We start from the raw sequence: 24,882 nt of genomic DNA on the forward strand, positions 1-24,882 counted from the left end.
AACAAATCTGTTAAATTTAAAAAAACTTCACAGTAATCATGGGTTCGATGGACAAATGTTCAAAGACAAAATGGCCGACACAGATTTAAAGGTTGCGGTCGTCACGGCAACAACCTGTGGACACAAAGACGTCTTGTTCAGTCGCCATCTTGGCCTGTTGTGTGTTTTCTGTCACAAACACAGGAGCAGCTCTGTTGCTGGACATGAATCGCCAAAAGGTGAAAGTGACCCGACGACCTTCGCCTCGGCGACCTCCTCCCCTCCCCCGACCCGCGTCTCACACCCTTAAATGTTTAGTGTAAACAGTTCGAACTCATCCAGGAACTCAGGTTTCCTCCCACAGATCCAAACACGCAGATGTCATAGTTTAATTCCAGTAGGTTTATCTGCCTTTGATGACAAATCTTTCAAAAACTGTTGCTCAAGGGTTTAATTTTATTGAAGTTCAATCTGGAACAAGTAGATCTTGAAGGAACTGTCGTTCACTTGTATGGCTGTTAACTGCTGCTGCGCACAAGCAAAAAATAACACAACAAAATGTGTAAAATATTATAAACGTATAATATTTACAATACAACACATTGACACTTTTCACCCTTGAGATGTGAGTTTGAATCTGTTGTTGTTTGCAGAGAGAAAAAAACAACCTTGAATCAGGGAAAATGAAATGAGTTCCTTGGCAGAGGTATGAATGGTCTCAGTGCTCTGCTAGATCATCGAGGAACACAAGAGACGTCATGAGGTCCATGTTATTATCAGAGTAAATAAACACAAAAGTAATAAACACCCGCATGTCTAAGACCATGGTTCTCAGAGTCTGATGCGTCTGGTCCAGAGAAATAAATATATATTATATATATTTATACTTTTATATACATTCTTTCTATGCAATATTTAAAACATTAATTTATTCTGTTTATATTATATTGCACTTTTTTTTAAACTTATTAATATTTATATTTATACAGTCACCCTATGCTCTGCTTTTTTAAAGGTTGCCAAGCAACGACATTTCATAGTTTTCACTGCTGTGTTCTTCTGTCTAGAGACTCAATAATAATATATAACAGAAGGTGGAGGATTCATACAGGCTTCTCATCATCTGCTGCTGCCCCCGCGATGTCAGCGTAAAACAGATCAAATATTGTTGAATTTCTGTCGCATTTTTCAATCAATTAGCTTTGATTTGATTTGTTTCAAGAGGATTTAGTTCAAGCTTGAACGAGGATTAGCGTCTGAAACATCTGGGAGGAGCGTCACGAGGGGCGTCAGGAGGAGCTTCATCCGGTGCAGGAGGAGAACCTTCTTCTTCTTCTCTGTGCAGCTGATGCGCACTTTGTGTCGACGCTGCTGCTGAATCATGTGAGAGTGAGGAGGATCCGCTACTCCGAGGACGACGTCGCTGCTGCTGCTGCTGCTCTGGTAAGATGTTCACCTGGTGCTGCTCACCTGCCTGAGATGAAGGATGTCTTGTTGCAGCGACACACACACACACTCGCTTACAGACACACACACACACTCGCTCACAGACACACACACACACACGCGCGAGAAACACACTCGCTCACAGACACACACACGCGTGAGACACACACTCGCTCACAGACACACACACGCGTTAGGCACACACTCGCTCATCGAAACACACACACACACACAGGGAAAACACACACTCGCTCACCGACACACGCGCACGAGAAACATACACTCGTTCCTCGACACACACACACAAACGTGAAACATACATTCGCTCCTCGACACACACACACACACACACAGGGAAAACACACACTCGCTCACCGACACACACACGCGTGAAACACACTCGCTCCTAGACACACACACACACACACGTACACACGCACGCACACGGTATTTTTAATCCATTGTGTGATTGTTTGGAGCAGGAAACGTGACGATTCTTCCCGTCGAGTATAAAACAATATTTTGTGACGTCAGAGGGATGACGTGAAGAAGCATCTGATATAATAATAATAATATAATGGATCATGTTCTTCAAACACCTCATGGATTGATTTCAATTCAATGAGAAAAGCTGGTGTTTTGTTTGACACATGCTGGTGTTTGTTTTCACTGCTTCTCCTCCTGTGGTTCCTCAGTGTGGAGGAGAACCTCAGTGAGGAGGAGAACCTCAGTGAGGACGAGAACCTCAGTGAGGAGGAGAACCTCAGTGTGGAGGTGAACCTAACTGTGGAGGAGAACCTCAGTGTGGAGGTGAACCTCAGTGAGGAGGAGAACCTCAGTGTGGAGGTGAACCTAACTGTGGAGGAGAACCTCAGTGTGGAGGTGAACCTCAGTGTGGACGAGAACCTCAGTGTGGAGGTGAACCTAACTGTGGAGGAGAACCTCAGTGTGGAGGTGAACCTCAGTGTGGACGAGAACCTCAGTGTGGAGGTGAACCTAACTGTGGAGGAGAACCTCAGTGTGGAGGAGAACCTCAGTATGGACGTGAACCTCAGTGTGGACGAGAACCTCAGTATGGACGTGAACCTCAGTGTGGACGAGAACCTCAGTGTGGAGGAGACCCTTAGTGTGGATGTGAAGCTCAGTGTGGAGGAGACCCTTAGTGAGGAGGTGAACCTAACTGTGGACGTGAACCTCAGTGTGGACGAGAACCTCAGTGTGGACGAGAACGTCAGTGTGGACGAGAACCTCAGTGTGGAGGAGACCCTTAGTGTGGACGAGAACCTCAGTATGGACGTGAACCTCAGTGTGGACGAGAACCTCAGTGTGGAGGAGAACCTCAGTGTGGATGTGAACCTCAGTGTGGACGAGAACCTCAGTGTGGAGGAGAACCTCAGTGTGGACGAGAACCTCAGTGTGGAGGAGAACCTCAGTGTGGATGTGAACCTCAGTGTGGACGAGAACCTCAGTGTGGAGGAGAACCTCAGTGTGGATGTGAACCTCAGTGTGGAGGAGAACCTCAGTGTGGAGGTGAACCTCAGTGTGGAGGTGAACCTCAGTGTGGAGGAGAACCTAAGTGTGGAGGAGAACCTCAGTGTGGATGTGAACCTAAGTATGGAGGAGAACCTCAGTGTGGATGTGAACCTAAGTATGGAGGAGAACCTCAGTGTGGAGGAGAAGCTCAGTGTCGAGGAGAACCTCAGTGAGGAGGTGAACCTAAGTGTGGAGGAGAACCTCAGGGAGGAGGAGAACCTCAGGGAGGAGGAGAACCTCAGTGTGGACGTGAACCTCAGTGTCGAGGAGAACCTCAGTGAGGAGGTGAACCTCAGTGTCAAGGAGAACCTCAGTGTGGAGGAGAACCTCAGTGTGGACGTGAACCTCAGTGTGGACGTGAACCTCCAACATTTGCTGCTCTTGACATCAAACATCTGGTCCAGACAGAAGAAGTCGATCCCACATCACAAGTAGATCCGTTGATCCTGAGCCGAGAACACATTGTTTCAAGGTCTGACCTGGTGTTGTAATAACCGGCTGCGACCCTGGACTCCCCCCAGCAGCGTCCCTGGACTCATGGACACGATGTAAAGAAATAATCTCTCTCGTCTGAGAACATTCCATTCTTTATTACGGCCCACCTGAGCTGAGCCGCAAAGCCAGGTGGATCCAGATGGAGGCTCCGACTGAGAGGAGGTGGAGGAGGTGAGGGAAGTGAAGGAGGTGAGGAGATGAATGAGGCGAGGGAGGTGAGGGAGGTAGAGAAGGTGAGGGAGGTGAAGAGATGAGGGAGGTGGAGAAGGTGAGAGAGGCGAGGAGAAGAAGGAGGTGAAGGAGGCAAGGGAGGTGAAGAGATGAAAGAGGTGAGGGAGGTAGAGAAGGTGAGAGAGGTGAAGAGATGAAGGGGGGAGGAGGGTGAGGTGAGGAGGTGAAGGAGACTCTGAGCTATAAATCAGAGTTTATGGTCATAAGAGGAGAAGCTGCGAGTGTTTCTCCTCGAGATGTTCTTTGATGAAATCATCTCACGAAGAACAGAAAATAGAAAAAGTCAAGACAACCAGGGATCACCATGGCAACCGCAGGCTCCTCCTCTTCCACCTTAAGTACAAATGTCTTCATCCAAATGGATCCATTTTAAAAATGATCATGAGATTCTTTTTAGTGTCGACTTGATATCGACGAGCGAAGACACCAACGAATCATCTCCAATCATCTCGAATCACCTCGAATCATCTCCAATCATCTCCAATCATCTCGAATCATCTCCAATCATCTCGAATCATCTCGAATCATCTCGAATCACCTCGAATCATCTCCAATCATCTCGAATCATCTCCAATCATCTTGAATCATCTCGAATCATCTCGAATCACCTCGAATCATCTCGAATCATCTCCAATCATCTCCAATCATCTCGAATCATCTCGAATCACCTCGAATCATCTCGAATCATCTCGAATCATCTCCAATCATCTTGAATCATCTCGAATCATCTCGAATCACCTCGAATCATCTCGAATCATCTCGAATCATCTCCAATCATCTCCAATCATCTCGAATCACCTCGAATCACCTCGAATCATCTCCAATCATCTCCAATCATCTCCAATCATCTCGAATCATCTCGGCTGGTTTCAACCAGATGAAGTTAATAGTTTACAAGTTGATTTTTGCAGTAAATTCAGTGAAACAGAATCACAGACTCGTATTCGTTCAGAGAAAATACACGAAAATGAAAACACAGACATTAATAATCAATAGAAGAGTTTATTATGTGTAACAAACGTCTCACGGAGCAGAACCAGTCCTCGGGTCAGAACCACTCGACCAGATCAATGATGACATGAACGAGATGATTCACGCTTTTAGAAAGACTTTGTTTTTAATCTACAAACATAAGTTACATGAACTCAGTTTATTTCTCTGTGAATATGTTGTTATTGTAGTCGATCAACGTTACTTGTGTTTATGTAAAGTTGATGAACTATTTAAACTATGAACCGATCGATACATCAATAATGTATCAATGATCTACAATCATTTGAATCCAAACAAACACATGACATCCTCTAAAGCAGAAGGAACGTCACCATGACTGAGGACGAGAGGATACACTCCAGCCAAGCTGATTTTTTCGTCATATTTTATATTTCAATTCAACCAACAGAGAACAATGACAAGAATTATAGTTAAATGTGTTAATTGATATTAATGTTTCGCTCCAGAACTATTTTAACACAATCATTCTATCACGTGGATTTATATTGTAACGTAAAATGATTCCCTTGGCAGAGGTATTCCCTCCCAAAGTGCTTCATTCATTGAGGTGTTTGTGAAACACGTTTTTTTCTTAAACCAGAAGAATCGTTAGTTTTTTCCTCCTCGACGGCCAGACAAGGCGACGTTGTCGTACAAACGACACACAAAGATCAACACACAGAGATCAACACACAAAGATCAACACACAGAGATCAACACACAAAGATCAACACACAGATGTGTGGGTCGTTCACACCCGTCATTGTCTGCTCGTCGCGGCAGCAGCTGAGTCAACAGCATCACCTGCTTCTTCAGCTGCTGCACTTCCTGTCGCTCACGCCGTCCACGGCTCGGCCTGTTCCTGGACCTCAGTGTGACTGTTGTGTGCTGATGAGACTGTGGATGAAACGGTTGCCGGTGCAAACCCCAGCTGACCGACCGTGCAGCAGGGACTTCTGGGTAATCAGGACGTTACTTGCATGTTAAACCTGGACTGTTTGCATTTGTGTGACGCCGGTTGTTGCTCATGTTTTAATCAACACGTCTCTGCTATCGGAGCCGCCATCCGGACTCACCCCCTCCTACAACAGTGTGTCTATATGTGCAAGTGTGTATATACATTTATAAAAATCAGGACTATTACTTACTTTACTTACTTACTCAGTCAGTCGTGCACGAGACTATTACTTACTTTACTCACTTACTCAGTCAGTCGTGCACGAGACTTTTGCTTACTTTACTTAGTCACTCAGTCGTGCACGAGACTATTACTTACTTTACTTAGTCACTCAGTCGTGCACAAGACTATTACTTACTTCACTTAGTCACTCAGTCAGTCGTGCACGAGACTATTACTTACTTTACTCACTTACTCAGTCAGTCGTGCACGAGACTATTACTTACTTTACTCACTTACTCAGTCAGTCGTGCACAAGACTATTACTTACTTTACTCACTTACTCAGTCAGTCGTGCACGAGACTATTACTTACTTTACTCACTTACTCAGTCAGTCGTGCACGAGACTATTACTTACTTTCTTACTCAGTCAGTCGTGCACGAGACTATTACTTACTTTACTTACTCAGTCAGTCGTGCACAAGACTATTACTTACTTTACTTACTCAGTCAGTCGTGCACAAGACTATTACTTACTTTCTTACTCAGTCAGTCGTGCACAAGACTATTACTTACTTTACTCACTTACTCAGTCAGTCGTGCACGAGACTATTACTTACTTTACTTACTCAGTCAGTCGTGCACAAGACTATTACTTACTTTCTTACTCAGTCAGTCGTGCACAAGACTATTACTTACTTTACTCACTTACTCAGTCAGTCGTGCACGAGACTATTACTTACTTTCTTACTCAGTCAGTCGTGCACGAGACTATTACTTACTTTCTTACTCAGTCAGTCGTGCACAAGACTATTACTTACTTTACTCACTTACTCAGTCAGTCGTGCACAAGACTATTACTTACTTTACTCACTTACTCAGTCAGTCGTGCACAAGACTATTACTTACTTTCTTACTCAGTCAGTCGTGCACGAGACTATTACTTACTTTCTTACTCAGTCAGTCGTGCACAAGACTATTACTTACTTTCTTACTCAGTCAGTCGTGCACGAGACTATTACTTACTTTCTTACTCAGTCAGTCGTGCACAAGACTATTACTTACTTTACTCACTTACTCAGTCAGTCGTGCACGAGACTATTACTTACTTTCTTACTCAGTCAGTCGTGCACAAGACTATTACTTACTTTACTCACTTACTCAGTCAGTCGTGCACAAGACTATTACTTACTTTACTCACTTACTCAGTCAGTCGTGCACGAGACTATTACTTACTTTACTCACTTACTCAGTCAGTCGTGCACAAGACTATTACTTACTTTCTTACTCAGTCAGTCGTGCACGAGACTATTACTTACTTTCTTACTCAGTCAGTCGTGCACAAGACTATTACTTACTTTCTTACTCAGTCAGTCGTGCACGAGACTATTACTTACTTTACTTAGTCACTCAGTCGTGCACGAGACTATTACTTACTTTACTTACTCAGTCAGTCGTGCACGAGACTATTACTTACTTTACTTAGTCACTCAGTCGTGCACGAGACTATTACTTACTTTACTCACTTACTCAGTCAGTCGTGCACGAGACTATTACTTACTTACTTACTCAGTCAGTCGTGCACGAGACTATTACTTACTTTACTTAGTCACTCAGTCGTGCACGAGACTATTACTTACTTTACTTACTCAGTCAGTCGTGCACGAGACTATTACTTACTTTACTTAGTCACTCAGTCGTGCACGAGACTATTACTTACTTTACTCACTTACTCAGTCAGTCGTGCACGAGACTATTACTTACTTTACTTACTCAGTCAGTCGTGCACAAGACTATTACTTACTTTCTTACTCAGTCAGTCGTGCACGAGACTATTACTTACTTTACTTAGTCACTCAGTCGTGCACGAGACTATTACTTACTTTACTCACTTACTCAGTCAGTCGTGCACGAGACTATTACTTACTTTACTTACTCAGTCAGTCGTGCACGAGACTATTACTTACTTTACTTAGTCACTCAGTCGTGCACGAGACTATTACTTACTTTACTCACTTACTCAGTCAGTCGTGCACGAGACTATTACTTACTTTACTTACTCAGTCAGTCGTGCACGAGACTATTACTTACTTTATTCACTTACTCAGTCAGTCGTGCACGAGACTATTACTTACTTTACTTACTCAGTCAGTCGTGCACAAGACTATTACTTACTTTACTCACTTACTCAGTCAGTCGTGCACGAGACTATTACTTACTTTCTTACTCAGTCAGTCGTGCACAAGACTATTACTTACTTTACTCACTTACTCAGTCAGTCGTGCACAAGACTATTACTTACTTTACTCACTTACTCAGTCAGTCGTGCACAAGACTATTACTTACTTTCTTACTCAGTCAGTCGTGCACGAGACTATTACTTACTTTCTTACTCAGTCAGTCGTGCACAAGACTATTACTTACTTTCTTACTCAGTCAGTCGTGCACGAGACTATTACTTACTTTACTTAGTCACTCAGTCGTGCACGAGACTATTACTTACTTTACTCACTTACTCAGTCAGTCGTGCACGAGACTATTACTTACTTTACTTACTCAGTCAGTCGTGCACGAGACTATTACTTACTTTACTTAGTCACTCAGTCGTGCACGAGACTATTACTTACTTTACTCACTTACTCAGTCAGTCGTGCACGAGACTATTACTTACTTTACTTACTCAGTCAGTCGTGCACGAGACTATTACTTACTTTACTTAGTCACTCAGTCGTGCATGAGACTATTACTTACTTTACTCACTTACTCAGTCAGTCGTGCACGAGACTATTACTTACTTTACTTACTCAGTCAGTCGTGCACGAGACTATTACTTACTTTATTCACTTACTCAGTCAGTCGTGCACAAGACTATTACTTACTTTACTTACTCAGTCAGTCGTGCACGAGACTATTACTTACTTTACTCACTTACTCAGTCAGTCGTGCACGAGACTATTACTTACTTTCTTACTCAGTCAGTCGTGCACAAGACTATTACTTACTTTACTTACTCAGTCAGTCGTGCACGAGACTATTACTTACTTTCTTACTCAGTCAGTCGTGCACAAGACTATTACTTACTTTACTTACTCAGTCAGTCGTGCACGAGACTATTACTTACTTTACTCACTTACTCAGTCAGTCGTGCACGAGACTATTACTTACTTTCTTACTCAGTCAGTCGTGCACAAGACTATTACTTACTTTACTTACTCAGTCAGTCGTGCACGAGACTATTACTTACTTTCTTACTCAGTCAGTCGTGCACAAGACTATTACTTACTTTACTTACTCAGTCAGTCGTGCACGAGACTATTACTTACTTTACTCACTTACTCAGTCAGTCGTGCACAAGACTATTACTTACTTTCTTACTCAGTCAGTCGTGCACAAGACTATTTATTGAGCGAAAACATTTCCTGAGGCTTTATTTTGATGATTTGTGGGTCAAACATTTGCACCGGATTAGTCTCGAGTCGATTTCTGAGTCAAACAAGACAGTTTTTCCTGTGAAGGAGCTTCAGTGACAACAGTTTTGTTATTATCGTTAAATAAACGATGGTGTCAGACGTGTGTGTCACGAGACATTTGATGATCTTGTGTTGTTGCTGCTGCTGAAGCTAACACGCTCCAGTGTCAGTGATAGTACATGTGAGTGTGTTCATGTACATGTGAGTGTGTTCATGTACATGTGAGTGTGTTCATGTACATGTGAATGTGTTCATGTACATGTGAGTGTGTTCATGTACATGTGAGTGTGTTCATGTACATGTGAGTGTGTTCATGTACATGTGAGTGTGTTCATGTACATGTGAGTGTGTTCATGTACATGTGAGTGTGTTCATGTACATGTGAGTGTGTTCATGTACATGTGAGTGTGTTCATGTACATGTGAGTGTGTTCATGTACATGTGAGTGTGTTCATGTACATGTGAGTGTGTTCATGTACATGTGAGTGTGTTCATGTACATGTGAATGTGTTCATGTACATGTGAGTGTGTTCATGTACATGTGAGTGTGTTCATGTACATGTGAGTGTGTTCATGTACATGTGAGTGTGTTCATGTACATGTGAGTGTGTTCATGTACATGTGAGTGTGTTCATGTACATGTGAGTGTGTTCATGTACATGTGAGTGTGTTCATGTACATGTGAGTGTGTTCATGTACATGTGAGTGTGTTCATGTACATGTGAGTGTGTTCATGTACATGTGAATGTGTTCATGTACATGTGAGTGTGTTCATGTACATGTGAGTGTGTTCATGTACATGTGAGTGTGTTCATGTACATGTGAGTGTGTTCATGTACATGTGAGTGTGTTCATGTACATGTGAGTGTGTTCATGTACATGTGAGTGTGTTCATGTACATGTGAGTGTGTTCATGGAGCCACAAAGAAGTTTGTCCTCAGTGTGTTTGTGTTTCTCACTCATTTAACCTTTTGTTGGTTCTGGTCCGAGACTTTTATAACGACAAACAAGAAGATGGTGTTACTCATACAGTTTCTACACATGTATCATAACATGTATTATTACATATATATTACATATATATTAGATGTATTATTACATATATATTACATGTATCATAACATTTATTATCACATGTATTTTTAAATGAATTATTACATGTGTTATTACATATATATTAGATGTATCATTACATGTATTATTACACATATGTTACATTTATTATAACATACATATTACATAAATATTACATGTATTATTACATGTATCATAACATGTGTTGTTACATGCATTCTAACATGTATTATAATAATATTGGACACACATGGAAACGTTTACGATGGTTTGATAATTAAGCTTTTGTTTTCGAGTCGTTTGTTTTAGCTTCACCTTTGATTCTGAGAAAATACATGTTGGATTTGAATATGAAGCACATGTTGTTTCTCTGCTGTTTCACTCATTCATTGTAACGTTCGCTGCTCCTGATGATGAAGGAGAAGTTATGAGAGTTAATGTCCGATAGACTCGTCTCTGTTGGACAACAAATGAAAGATGATGATATTTTGTTTCTCGTCCTGAAGCTCTTGAAGCTTCTCTGAATCCTTATCATGGTTGTCGGTTCAATGCCCAGCTCAAGGTCAGAGCAGGACGTCCTGCAAGAATAAAGGACGCGCAGTTGTCATGTGTTATCGCTGAGCTTTGCTGGAGGGTTTTCATGAAGCGTTAGATGAGACTCCGACTGTGGCGTCCAGTCAAAGACTTGAGAGGCACGACAACCTCTGCTGCCTTCAGCTGCTGAGCAACACACACACAGACGCCAAATGTTTCTCCCGGGTTTTTACTGCTCAGTTGCCGAGTCCCAGACACAAGCTGCTCTGTGGGCCTCAGGTGAGAGTCAACACAGCCTTTGTTCAGCTCGTATTTCTGCCACTTGTCGTGGACGACAGGTCAAGATGTTGAGTTTCCTGCAGCAGTTTTATTGCTTCTTCAAACTCTCTTCAACGCCTTTATCCTGACGACGCTTTAGTGACTTTAATGCTTCTTAGAGAAGCTCGTTGAACGGAGCTGAAGACAGAAGCTGAGAACTGACACAAAACCTCGGGCGGACATGAAAAGGACACAGATTAGTTTTGAAATTGTGCTGCGTTCAAGACAGTAGGACAAATGAAACTCGTTTGATTACGTCAAATAAGATACAAGTTCATACTTTTGACGTGTGGCTTTGAGAAACATTCTGGTTCTGGACGTTTGGATTCAAACAGAAAACAATGTTCAAATATTTAATTCATTTATTATTGTTGTGAGTAAATAGATAAAGTTAGATTTGAAGCCAGAGTTTCTTCTGATGAAACATCGACGTCTAGTCGTGGCTCTTCTACTGAGATGCTAACAAGCTAATGTAGCTATTTAACCTGGTGACTGAACTGACAAGTTAGTAAAGTTAACTAAAGCTATTCATCATTAAAACACAAACATATGAATGTGAGTTTTTGTTTGTTTATTTAAACTTTGAATTCAGTTTATGTATATTTACTTTAAAGATTAATTCAAAACTGAAAACATGATTCAAATAATAAACCTAAACTATTTTAACTATTAAGAAAAAGTAATTTTTAAAAGTTTTTTTATTTTTAAATATATTCTGGGATTTTAATGTTTAGGAAATTTGGAAGTTAAAATAAAGAGAATTTAATTAATGAAAATGTAGATGGAATATATGTATTAGAATTTTAACACTGCATTTCTAATTGTTTGTTTGTATCTTGAAAAATGTCTTATTGTTATTAATGTGTTATTAGAAAACCTCTAGTGACCCCAGATGTGAACGAACCTTGACCCCGACTAGAGTCCGAGGAAGTTTTTTGTTCTGTGACGAAACAAACTTGAATCAAACGGAGAAAAACTCACTTTGATTATTGAAAGTCGATGAAATATGGAACCACGTATAAAAAAGTAAAAACTATTTCAGTTGTCATGGTGACGGCAAGTTATGTATTTTTGAAGGACAGACAAGAAATAGAGAAAAAGTTGTTCTGTTGTTTGATGAATGTTTAGAAGTCAGTGTTGAATGTTTGGTCAAAGAAAGAACCGAAGACTGTGAAGACAGACTTGAAAACATCTTCGGCTGAGACTTGTTTAGTCTCGTTCAGGGTCAAGTCGCACAGATACGACTTCGGCAAGAAACACATGACAACATCATCACAAACACGTTTGTGTGTCTCGTGTGAACCAAGGTCAGGCCAGAAGAAAGAAAGAAAGAACGTGAAGTCAGAGCTGAAGTTGCTGGTTCAAGTCTGGTGACGACACAATAGAGTCTCTGGTGCTCGAGCAGGTTGTTGATCACTTGAAAAACATCCGTTTGCTCTGAAACATTTCTACGAACGAGTCTCATTCTGAGTACATTTGAAAAGGTTCATTTTTTCTATGAAATGTGGAAAAACAAGTTGTTTTTTTCGTCTGTCCTTCGTTTACCTCTGTTGTTTATTCCTGTTTCCTCTGTTTTTCCTGCTCCGTGTCCCAGAACCACTGAAGTCAAAACACACAGGATTTGAGTTTCTCATCATTAATGTTTCATATCTTCTCTCTCACTAATTAATTGTTACTAATTTCCTCGCGCGGCTAATTTTAGACGCAGACACACTTGCAGAGTTAGAGGTGAACCTGAGTCGAGGCTGAACGCTGAGATATCAACGTCGTCTTTGACTTTCATCTCATGGCCGCGTTAATACTCGTCGTCTTCCACACGTTTATGTACGAAGAGATGGTCTTTAACACACTTTTAGAGAAGAGTTTAATTTCATGGTAACTATTGATCACTGTGTTCATGGAGCAACAAAGAAGTTTGTCCTCAGTGTGTTTGTGTTTCTCACTCATTAAACCTTTTGTTGGTTCTGGTCCGAGACTTTTATAACGACAAACAAGAAGATGGTGTTTTTCATAGAGTTTCAGGTTAATATATATTACATATATTACTACATGTATTATTACATATATATTTCATGTATCATAACATGTATTATTACATATATATTAGATGTATTATTACATATATATTTCATGTATCATAACATGTATTATCACATATATATTACATGTATTATTACATATATATTTCATGTATCATAACATGTATTATTACATATATATTTCATGTATCATAACATGTATTATCACACGTATTAATACATGTATTATTACATATATATGTCATGTATCATAACATGTATTATCACATATATTACTACATGTATTTTTACATATATATGTCATGTATCATAACATGTATTATCACACGTATTAATACATGTATTATTACATATATATTTCATGTATCATAACATGTATTATCACACGTATTAATACATGTATTATTACATATATATTTCATGTATCATAACATGTATTATCACACGTATTAATACATGTATTATTACATATATATGTCATGTATCATAACATGTATTATCACACGTATTAATACATGTATTATTACATATATATTTCATGTATCATAACATGTATTATCACACGTATTAATACATGTATTATTACATATATATGTCATGTATCATAACATGTATTATCACACGTTTTAATACATGTATTTTTACATATATATTTCATGTATCATAACATGTATTATCACACGTTTTAATACATGTATTTTTACTTATATATTTCATGTATCATAACATGTATTATCACACGTATTAATACATGTATTTTTACATATATATTTCATGTTTCTTAACATGTATTATCACACGTTTTAATACATGTATTTTTACATATATATTTAATGTATCATAACATGTATTATTACATATATATTAAATGTATTATCACATATTTATCACTGATTGTCGTTCTTCTTCTTATACAAACGTCAAACGTAAAATAATATTTTACGAGTGAAAGAAGTTGTTACGACTGTTGTTGTGATTCCTCTGTTAAATCCAGTCTCTCCTGCAGGTCTGGGCTGTAGATACGTGAGCAGCTGCTGATGCGATCTGACGCGCGTGTGAAGAGAACCTCTCGCTGATCTACTGCCGACCGCCCAGGAATGCAAACACCGACACATGGCTGATACTTTTGAGGTGAAACAAAGATGCACCTCATGGTCGTCTCGCCGCCGTCTCACCCCCTCGTCTGGTTCCAGGTGAAGGCGTGGCCAGAAGAGTGAAGTCGACCCTATCGCTGCGTCACATGGAGGTCAAAGGTCATCTGATCACCATGGGTTCGGGGGCTCCAGGTGAGCTTCTGAGGACGCGTCCGTGTTCGGGCACGTCGGAGACGATGCGATGAAAACAGCGGCTCAGAGGCAGCAGCTGGAGAAACAGATGTGAAGCCTTGTGTTCAGACGTGTTGACGGGAAACTTTGATATGATAACGTCTCTTATCTCCATCATTCTGCTGCTGAACCTGCAGGAGCGAGACGTTGTTTAACTTTCAGCAAAATAACAAATATTTATAGATGACTATAGTGACAACGCATCATTAATAATGTTTAACTAACCTGTCTCAAGATATATAGTCAACACAATCATGTTTATTTATTTATGTTAAAGAAATTAATAAACATGAAATAACAGTAAAATCATCAGTTTAAACTAATGTTTATAAAATATTATTATATTAAAAGTCTATTTCAGGTTTAAACCCTCTTTATTTGTTATACATTTCCAATCAGATTGATGTTTTTTTAGTATTCATCTGATTGTATTTATTTATTTAAACAAATTATAATATTTTAGTCCTTCACAAGTCAATATATATAAGATTGACCTACTCCTAGAATAACATACATTTATTATTATTATTATTAATAATGTTATTATAATTGAATGATCATAGTTTATTCTTCTTTATTTATAAGTAAATAAATAAATACTTAAAAAATGTAAAGTGAAAGATTGTGGTAGTAAAATATTTGAGGAGAAACACATAATTCTAATCACCAATAACTGTGTATTTTACTGTGTTTTAATAGAAAAGTAAAAAACAGTCTCAGTGACTCTAGATTTCAATAAATCCTAAAAATGAAGCTCATTGCTAAGCTAGCTAGTTAGCATCTTCCAGCTCTTTCAATCAAAATGGAAAACTATTGATTTAAAGCTAGAATGTTTCAACAGTTATTTATTAAAAGAGATCCACTGAACTTCCTCCATCATATGTCGAATAATAACATTTATTATCATAGATTTGTGAAGCTAATGTCAAAGCATCTGTAGATGATAAAAATGCTAACAGCAGAAGCAACCGTTTCATTTGTCGTCTGACTGAGCGTTTCTTTCTTATGAAGAGGTTTTGCTTCAGTTAATCCTCTTACATCAGCGACTCTGCTCTGGTTCAGATGTTCAAGGCGGTCCGGACAACAAGCTCCAGGCCGAGAGGATCTCGGCTCTGCAGGAGAGGAAGCAGGCGCTGGAGGCTCTGCTCAGCAGCCGCGTGGGAGAGCTGAGGCAGATCTGCCTGCAGGAGGCGGTGAGTTCCTTCATGAGTTCCTCCATCAGTTCCACCATCAGTTCCTCCATCAGTTCCACCATCAGTTCCTCCATCAGTTCCTCCATCAGTTCCTCCATGAGTTCCTTCATGAGTTCCTCCATCAGTTCCTCCATCAGTTCCTCCATGACTTCCTCCATGAGTTCCTCCATGAGTTCCTCCATGAGTTCCTCCATGAGTTCCTCCATGAGTTCCTCCATCAGTTCCTCCATCAGTTCCTCCATGAGTTCCTCCATGAGTTCCTCCACGAGTTCCTCCATCAGTTCCTCCATGAGTTCCTCCATCATTTCCTCCATGAGTTCCTCCATGAGTTCCTCCATGAGTTCCTTCACGAGTTCCTCCACGAGTTCCTCCACGAGTTCCTCCACAAGTTCCTCCATGAGTTCCTCCATCATTTCCTCCATGAGTTCCTCCATCATTTCCTCCATGAGTTCCTCCATGAGTTCCTCCATGAGTTCCTCCATCATTTCCTCCATGAGTTCCTCCATGAGTTCTTCCATGAGTTCCTTCACGAGTTCCTCCACGAGTTCCTCCACGAGTTCCTCCATCATTTCCTCCATGAGTTCCTCCATCATTTCCTCCATGAGTTCCTCCATGAGTTCCTCCATGAGATCCTCCATCATTTCCTCCATCAGTTCCTCCATCAGTTCCTCCATCAGTTCCTCCATCAGTCTCTCCATCAGTTATTCCATCAGTTCCTCCATCTGTTCCCACCTCGACGGGTTCTCAACCGTGTGAAGAGAAACGTGTCGTAAATCGATGGATCGACCTGATGCGATGACAGTTTGTCGGCAGGTGTTGATGAAGTCACAGATCCAGGAACAGATGCTCTCAGAGTGAGTCACTCTTGCTCACCTGGATCTGTTCCTGGATCAGCTCCTTACTCTTCACACAAACTAAACTACAGGGTTTGACATTTATTCAGTTCAATCCAAGTTTTCCAGATCAGAGCAACAACTGTTTCAAGTGTCGTATGCAGATGATTGATGTGCTGTCACCTCTGTGTCTCTGCAGGAGTTGACCGGGAAGCTGCCGCGGGTCTTCCCTCTGGAGACGGGTCAGAAAGCGCCGCCGGTGCAGCGCAGAGCCGGCGTGCTGCCTGACGTCCTGGCGGAGGTAAGATCGCCCGCCGTCCACGCCGTCCACGCCGTCCACGCCGTCCACGCCCTATCACCCGCTCTGACACCCGCTCTGACACCCGCTCTGACACCCGCTCTGACACCCGCTCTTACACCCGCTCTGACACCCGCTCTTACACCCGCTCTGACACCCGCTCTGACACCCGCTCTGACACCCGCTCTTACACCCGCTCTTACACCCGCTCTTACACCCGCTCTGACACCCGCTCTGACACCCGCTCTGACACCCGCTCTGACACCCGCTCTGAAACCCGCTCTGACACCCGCTCTTACACCCGCTCTGACACCCGCTCTGACACCCGCTCTGAAACCCGCTCTGACACCCGCTCTGACACCCGCTCTGACACCCGCTCTGACACCCGCTCTGACACCCGCTCTTACACCCGCTCTGACACCCGCTCTGACACCCGCTCTTACACCCGCTCTGACACCCGCTCTGACACCCGCTCTGACACCCGCTCTGACACCCGCTCTGACACCCGCTCTGACACCCGCTCTGACACCCGCTCTGACACCCGCTCTTACACCCGCTCTTACACCCGCTCTGACACCCGCTCTTACACCCGCTCTGACACCCGCTCTTACACCCGCTCTGACACCCGCTCTGACACCCGCTCTGACACCCGCTCTGACACCCGCTCTGACACCCGCTTTTACACCCGCTCTGACACCCGCTCTGCAGGACGACCACAGGAAGCAGGCGAAGGCCATCTTCAGCGGGACGTTGTACCGACACTCGGAGAGCGGCGTGAGCAAGAGGACGGTTCACCGCGGCTGCCACACAGGTGAGTCGCACCTGACGGGAGCACGAGCAGGTCTCACACGTGTTTGTGTTGCAGAAGACGCCGTCATGTCGGAGAGCACCAGCTCCATGTCCGACTCCACGTCACACGACAACGGTGAGCAGTGATTCACTGATGACTATCTTCTGATACTACTTAGTACTTGTACAGTACAGTACAGTACAGTACAGTACAGTACAGTACAGTACAGTACAGTACAGTACAGTACAGTACTTGTACAATACAGTACAGTACAGTACTGTACAGGACATTACAGTACAGTACAGTACAGTACAGGACATTACAGTACAGTACAGTACAGTACAGTACAGTACAGTACAGTACAGTACTTATACAATACAATAGAGGACAGTACTTGTACAGTACAGTACAGTACAGTACTTGTACAATACAGGACAGTACTTGTACAGTACAGTACAGTACAGTACAGTACAGTACTTGTACAGTACAGTACAGTACAGTACAGTACAGTACAGTACAGTACAGTACAGTACAGTACAGTACAGTACAGTACTTGTACAGTACAGTACTTGTACAATACAGGACAGTACTTGTACAGTATAGTACAGTACAGTACTTGTACAGTACAGTACAGTACAGTACAGTACAGTACAGTACAGTACAGGACAGCACAGCACAGCTATGCTATGCTATGCTATGCTATGCTATGCTATGCTATGCTATGCTGTCCTGTACTGTACTGTAAAAACAGTAATGCTGTTGTTGAAGCTGCTACAGAAACATCTATTTGAATGTGTATTGTGTGTTTTCTCCATGAAGACTCGTCTCCCAGTGTGGCTGCAGACCAGCGCTCTCAGTCCCAGCCTCGCCTCACCGTGGGCAGCCCGGACCACAGGATCAGCAGGAAACTCTCTCCGGTGGAAATCTACTACGAGATGAGGACACGTCGCAACTCTGTCACCAACTCTGTCAGGTGGGCTTCATTTCTCCGTCCCTGACCTCAGCGTCATCCTGGTCCACTCTTCACAGCCCGACTCACTCCTTACCCAGAAGTGCATCCAATGTTGAGGGTAGAAGTGTTCCCGCCACCCCCCTCCTGGCCCGGACCGCCCCCATCAGTGTCCACGTCAGGTAATGAGTCTGGAGGACTGTTGTCAGAACATCGACACACGTTTATAAGAACAAATGATCAGATGATCACCGTTTGTTAGTGAAGAAGATACACCTTCAGTACACGTCTGATCAGTCAAGACAATATTTAAACAGTACGTTTACAATTTTTAAAAAAGGTCCAGTTACTCATGATAACTACTTGACTTGAAAACAAGTGACCTATTTTCAGGTAAGAATAGCTTCTGGCCGTTGTTGTCGACCACCCTGACGTTTTCACAAAGACGTGTCACATGTCTTAACAAGAAGGATCTTCTCGCCTGCAGTTGATTCAGAACTCTGAAGTCTGAGCCGCTCTAGTAGAAGAACTCACATTTCTCCTTCAAACTCTTCACTGGCTGCCAGTTTCTTTCAGGATCATTTTAAAATTCTGGTTCTTACTTTCAGATCTATTCATGGTCAGACCTTCCATCAGTGATCTGATCCAGACTTACACCCCAGCTCGGGCTCTGAGGTCTGTGGATCAGAATCTACTGATGGTTCCACGCAGACAGTTCAGGACCAGAGGAGAGAAATCCTTCCAGACTGTTGCTCCTAAGCTTTGGAACGATCTTCTCTCTCTTTGCTCTTGATGATCTACTGACTCCTTTAAGAAACATCTTAAAACATTTTTATTTGTTCAGGCTTTTCCTTGATTTTCTGGAACTCCTGTTGTGTTCTCAGTATTATCTTGATCTTTAAAGTATGTACTTTATTGAGTATTGTTTTGATTGTTTAAGCGCTTTGTGACCCTGGTCTGGAAAAGCGCTATACAAATACAAAATACTTACTTACTTACACTAACTTAGCCGCCAAACTTGCTGACAAAGCTAGTGCTGCGGGACAGGAAGTGGCTGAGCTGTGACAGGAAGTAGACGGAACACTGGGCTGGCTGTGGACAGTGGAGGTTCTGGATGATGTAAACCATGTTATTATTTGCACATCTAGTCAGTTAATAATATTTGAAATATTCATTCACCTCAAAACACACATTTGACACCTTGTGTTTGTTCTTGCAGGTCGGACGCGTCGGCCGGTAACGGGATGAAGCAGTGGTCGGGCAGTCTTGACGTTCCGTACATGGTTCCTCTGGCGCCGGAGGGCTCGGCCTCGGACCGCCGCAGCTGTCCGTACACGTCCAGGGCCAGACGCAGCAACAGCTCCGAGGCCCTGTTGGATCGATCCAGCATCCCGGACGACCCCGCTCCCAGGAACGGGATGCACCCTAAAGGGGGTCCCTACAAGAGCTCGGAGACGCTCACCGACGGTAAACTGCAGCAGATCCATCTGGGCGGCCCGGGGGAGCCGGCGGACGGGTCGGTGGAGCAGGCCAAGCTGCGTCTGTCTATGGGCGGCCGAGGCGCCGGAGGCTACAACGAGCTGCTGATGGACTACATTTGGGGGAAACAGCAGCGGATGCAGGTGCAGCAGCAGCTGTACCAGTCCACGGGCCGGATCTGGCAGGACGGGCCGTCGCCGCGCTCCTCCACCGCCGCCGTGCCGCCTCACGCCAATGGATTCTCCCATTCCCAGGTCCACCTCCCCACCGCCGCTCCTCCATTCAGCCCCATGGTGCTCCGGGGGTCCCAGGCTGAGCTACGCAGGGTCAAAGTTACCAGAACCAAATCTTGCGGACCCTTCATCCCGTTACAGCAGCATCCCCAGGATGCCATTCTGCTGTCACCGTATGAGTCCCAGCTCCCAGCCTCGGGCACCACGACCTCTTCCATCCCCAACCTGCTGCCCTACCAGACGGAGCTCTCCGGCGCCGGTTTCACCCGCAGACCCCAACAGTTCTCCCTCCCGACCCCGGAGGACTCGGCGCGGAGCCTGCATAAGGCGCTGGCTCTGGAGGGATTAAGGGACTGGTATCTAAGGAATGCTCTCGGGTATCCTGCTGCCTCCAAGAGCCACGAGGCCGGCATCTCCCGCCTGTCGCACCCGCACCCCCTGATGCACCAGAACCAACACGTTCAAGGGGACGCGTCCAGGACCCAGATGTCGCAGTCAGTCAGCTTCCATGGACATCCACTGCACGGGAGGTTCGTATCTCAAGTTGTTCTTCACCATCAGAGATCTGAGGCTCAGAGACTCATCAAGCAAAAAACAAAAATCAATTTCTGAAAAAGAGACTTAAAGCACGTTTAATATTTAGATTAAATTGGCTCTTGCTACAGATTCAGGATTAAAATATCTTCGGTCAGGATTAAAACATTTCTTTTGCTTTTTTCATTATCATCTCCAACAATCAGGCTTTAGCCTCAGAGTGGATTCTCTGCTCGCGCTGAACAAATCTATCCATCATCCTGGGACTGAGGCCTGTGAAACATTTGTTTTCTGCACGGTCAGCATTATCTCCGGCTGCCAGCAGATCCAGCAGCAGATCCAGCAGCAGATCCACCCTCTGAGGCTCTGGAGTGGTGTCCAGATAAAACGACACAAGAGCGTTAACATTGTGAAAATACTGTTTGATTGTTAAACACAATTTATTGTAACATGAAAAGATAATTATTGGAGGATAATCTTCCTTCGAACCAAATACATCTGCTTGTTTGATTCTTACGTTTCTCTGTGTGTGTGTCAGGGTTAAAATGATCTAAACCTTAGATAAATGATGTTATATAAAAAGCGTCTCCTTACGTCGCGCTCCTTGTTGACGGTGCAAACATCGTTCAATCTTCTGTTTTCTGTGTCGACATCAAGCGGCTCCGAGACGAACGAGTTGTTTTATAAACATCTGGCTTTACTGTAAGATGGCAGCTTCATGGAAGTTCATCAGGGTCATCATAACAAGCAGTAGTTTTGTAGATCTATTAAAGATCTATTCATCTTCTCCTGACACATGAGAGAAAAGGATCTAGCGAGGGTTTCGAACTCGCAGCTTCAAGGAGATCCAAGTCTTCGCACCTGAACAAAAGTGCTCTTCTGGTACCAACAGTTTTATATTGAGTTAAAAATAGTTCTAATAAAAGAATATAACATTTAAAAGGCTACAAATGAAAAAAATGTTTTGATTTATCGAGGTATTGGAATTATGATATAAAAAAAAATCATTTATTTTGAATTTCAAATGATTGAATCTAATTATTCAATAAAGCAAATTTAACCTTTCAACATATAAAATAAAATACAAAATACAACATTTGAAATGTTTAATTCATTTATTCAATATTTTGAATGTGATGGCTCTGATCTACTTCCATAAACCTTAGTTTTATTTTTTTAATTTTTTTAAACGTATTAATGTTATTCATGGGTAAATGGGATGGTTCCAAAATGGGTTGAGGGGCCAGATATGGCCGCAGGTCAGTGTATAATCTGGACATTGATGGTATTCTTCTAACAATGAACTATTGTCTCCCTTCATCCAAGAGTGACGTCTGTGAGCAAACTGACACTGATCAGTGGATTTCAGTGGATTATTCTGTAAATAATGCAAATGTGAGAAAGAAACACATGGTGATGGTGTTCTGGAATATTTTTAAGTTTCTTCTTCTATTGTTGTGTTGTTGATCATTCGAGCTCACTGCTGCCACCTGTTGTTCAAATCATTTCCTTAATCAAGCCATTACATCTGTCTTTAAGGTCATCCTAATGATGAGCAGCGTGTTGCTCGACTTCTACGTCTAGTCTAGTGTCTTCAAAACCATTGTTGCTCGACTTCTATGTCTATGCTGTGTCTCAAATCGCATACTTGCGTACTCAAAGTTAGTATTTTTAGTGCGTAAGTGCGTCTCAATTCTTAGTATGTAAATGTAGTGCTCCATACACACTAGATTGTCACTTAAACGCCCACAAAACTGAGTATGGATCGATGGACACTTTCTACCATAAACGACTCCATCTTAGCGACGTTGTAAACGGAAGTTATGTCTCATATATATATATATATATATATATATATATATATATATATATATATATATATTCATATACTTACAGGTGCATTTTTAGCAGCAGTACGAGGATGACATGTCTTCGCTGCTGATACCTGCTTAAATATCTGGCGAATATTTCGATTCTAATATTTTTTCTTTATTTCTTTTTCCAAACTTGCAAAACGTGCTGCCAGCAGGTGTCGGCGACATCGTTAAATAGTAGTAGAAGAAGAAGCTGTCGCGTCATTTCCTGTTAGTGTGTAGCAGCAGAGTTTGATTTGAGACATACTATCTGTGGAGGATTAGTTACTAGTTAGTACGTACACTATCCTGATGATACTAACTTCTAGTATACTAAGAGAAGTATGTTTGAGACATACTATCTGTGGAGGATTAGTTACTAGTTAGTACGTACACTATCCTGATGCATACTAACTTCTAGTATACTAAGAGAAGTATGCGATTTGAGACACAGCACTAGTCTAGTGTTTTCAAAACTCTTCCTGAATCATGGTCAATGAAGTACTTCTACTGATCCGATGTTCCGTCCAACAGGTCGGTGGAGTTCTCTCTTTATCAGGACACCCCACAGATGCAAGAGGTGACCCCAAAGGAAACCAGCGCAGACCCTGGAACCCTGGTCTGACCGAGCTGAAACCATGTGACCTCAACACTGAAACAAAACTGGACGACCTCAGCAGAAAAAAGTAAATGTGTAACTGTAGCTGTACAGGGTGAGATGTAACCTCCACGTCGACTGAAAGACTCTATATCATGGTCATGCTGTACGTACCTCCTGGTGACCCCCCGTTAGCCCCGAGATCATAGCAAGATTTACTTTTTTACAGAATGTAATAAACTCAAATCCTATTTTCTATCTCAACGACAGATATATTCAAATAATTTATGATCTTTTTTCTAGCTGTCCCTCCACGTTACGTTGTGATCATCGTCCGGTTCAGAGTAGACCAAGTGTGCAGTTTAGAGTAGACGAAGTGTGCGGTTCAGAGTAGACGAAGTGTGCGGTTCAGAGTAGACGAAGTGTGCGGCGAACTGTAGACGAAGTGTGCGGCGAACTGTAGACGAAGTGTGCGGCGAACTGTAGCGAAACACAAGTAGCAGTCAGGAGTGCCTCAGTTTAAATGTTGGGAACTGTTTGAATCTAAAGTCATCCAAAAATACTGATGTCACTGGATGAGTTCGGATGTGGTGTGATTGGTGTTTGGTGCTGGATAACTGGGTAACTCTGTTTTGACCTGTTTGACCAGAGTGTCAGTGTAGAGCAGTAGCGTCGATACTAGCTTAGAAACGACTGTCATGCAGAGCACTTTATCAACATATTGAGCCTTAATCCCCGGAATCTTCGCCCAAGAGAGTGAAACAAGAGTGAGGTTGTTGTGTCCCGGGTGTGTAAATATGCCGATGCTTCATTCCAGTACTAACTGACGTACATTCTCTGAACTAACCACATCAAACGACCGAACCACAACAGCCTCCTGCTGCTTCGCTCTGATGTGGCGCCGGTCGAGACGGTGAGAAGGGCTGAGGCGGTTCTGAGGAGTGAGCGGGTCTCACACCAGACTGAAGACTTTTGTATTTGAAACATTATCATTGTCGTGTTTGTACATTTGTTGCCGGAAAATAAACATGTCCGTCATGATCTTCTGTTTTCTCAACATTTTGCAAACGAAAAAGAAAAAACTGCCAAAACTGAACTAGTATCCGTTGTGTCGTGAACAGAACTATTTTTAGATTTCATTCCATGCTCAGATTTTGTATCCATTTGAATGTACGACTTTCTATGTATCCTGAAGACTCGTCATGTTTGCCGACCATTGCATTTTCTACTCCGGTCACGAGTCCAGAACACAGTGGAATGTTAGCAGAACTGATGTCTTAATGTTCCTCATCCTCTCAACGTCCACTTGATCTCAACCCATGACCAAACTGCTGTGCACTGGGGGTCATAAATGTATTTTTCCTAAGATCTACCCTGTATGATGAGAATAAAGGATATAAATTTAGCAAATTTATTCTAACTATATTATATTTATGGACATTTTTGTAATGACTGTAGCTTGTTCTCACCTGTACGGGAACTTTAAGTGTGTTTCAAATGATTTCTTCAGCAGTGTTGCTAAAACTAAACTGTAAATACTTTTCATTTTCTGAAGCCTTTTTAAAGA

General features: G+C 42.4%; 1 protein-coding gene across 2 annotated transcripts; it reads left to right on the forward strand.

Moving 5' to 3' along the window:
* The first annotated feature begins 1,334 nt into the window (after nt 1-1,334).
* ccdc120b (coiled-coil domain containing 120b) lies at nt 1,335-23,408 on the forward strand. 2 transcript variants are annotated; one of them, XM_087800195.1, is made up of 11 exons: nt 1,335-1,422; nt 14,237-14,361; nt 14,424-14,516; nt 15,618-15,748; nt 16,781-16,882; nt 17,588-17,690; nt 17,745-17,804; nt 18,489-18,642; nt 18,699-18,800; nt 19,838-20,860; nt 23,252-23,408. In XM_087800195.1, exons 3-11 carry the CDS (start codon nt 14,471-14,473, stop codon nt 23,340-23,342), a joined length of 1,812 nt encoding a protein of 603 aa, XP_087656321.1. In that variant the 5' UTR covers nt 1,335-1,422; nt 14,237-14,361; nt 14,424-14,470; the 3' UTR covers nt 23,343-23,408. The 2 variants fall into 2 exon arrangements, with proteins under 2 accessions (XP_087656321.1, XP_087656322.1); XM_087800196.1 differs by lacking the exon at nt 18,699-18,800.
* The last annotated feature ends 1,474 nt before the right edge of the window (nt 23,409-24,882 follow it).

The sequence above is a fragment of the Callionymus lyra genome, chromosome 10 (assembly GCF_982586985.1).
Source record: "Callionymus lyra chromosome 10, fCalLyr1.hap1.1, whole genome shotgun sequence".
In the NCBI taxonomy this organism is placed as follows: domain Eukaryota; kingdom Metazoa; phylum Chordata; class Actinopteri; order Syngnathiformes; family Callionymidae; genus Callionymus; species Callionymus lyra.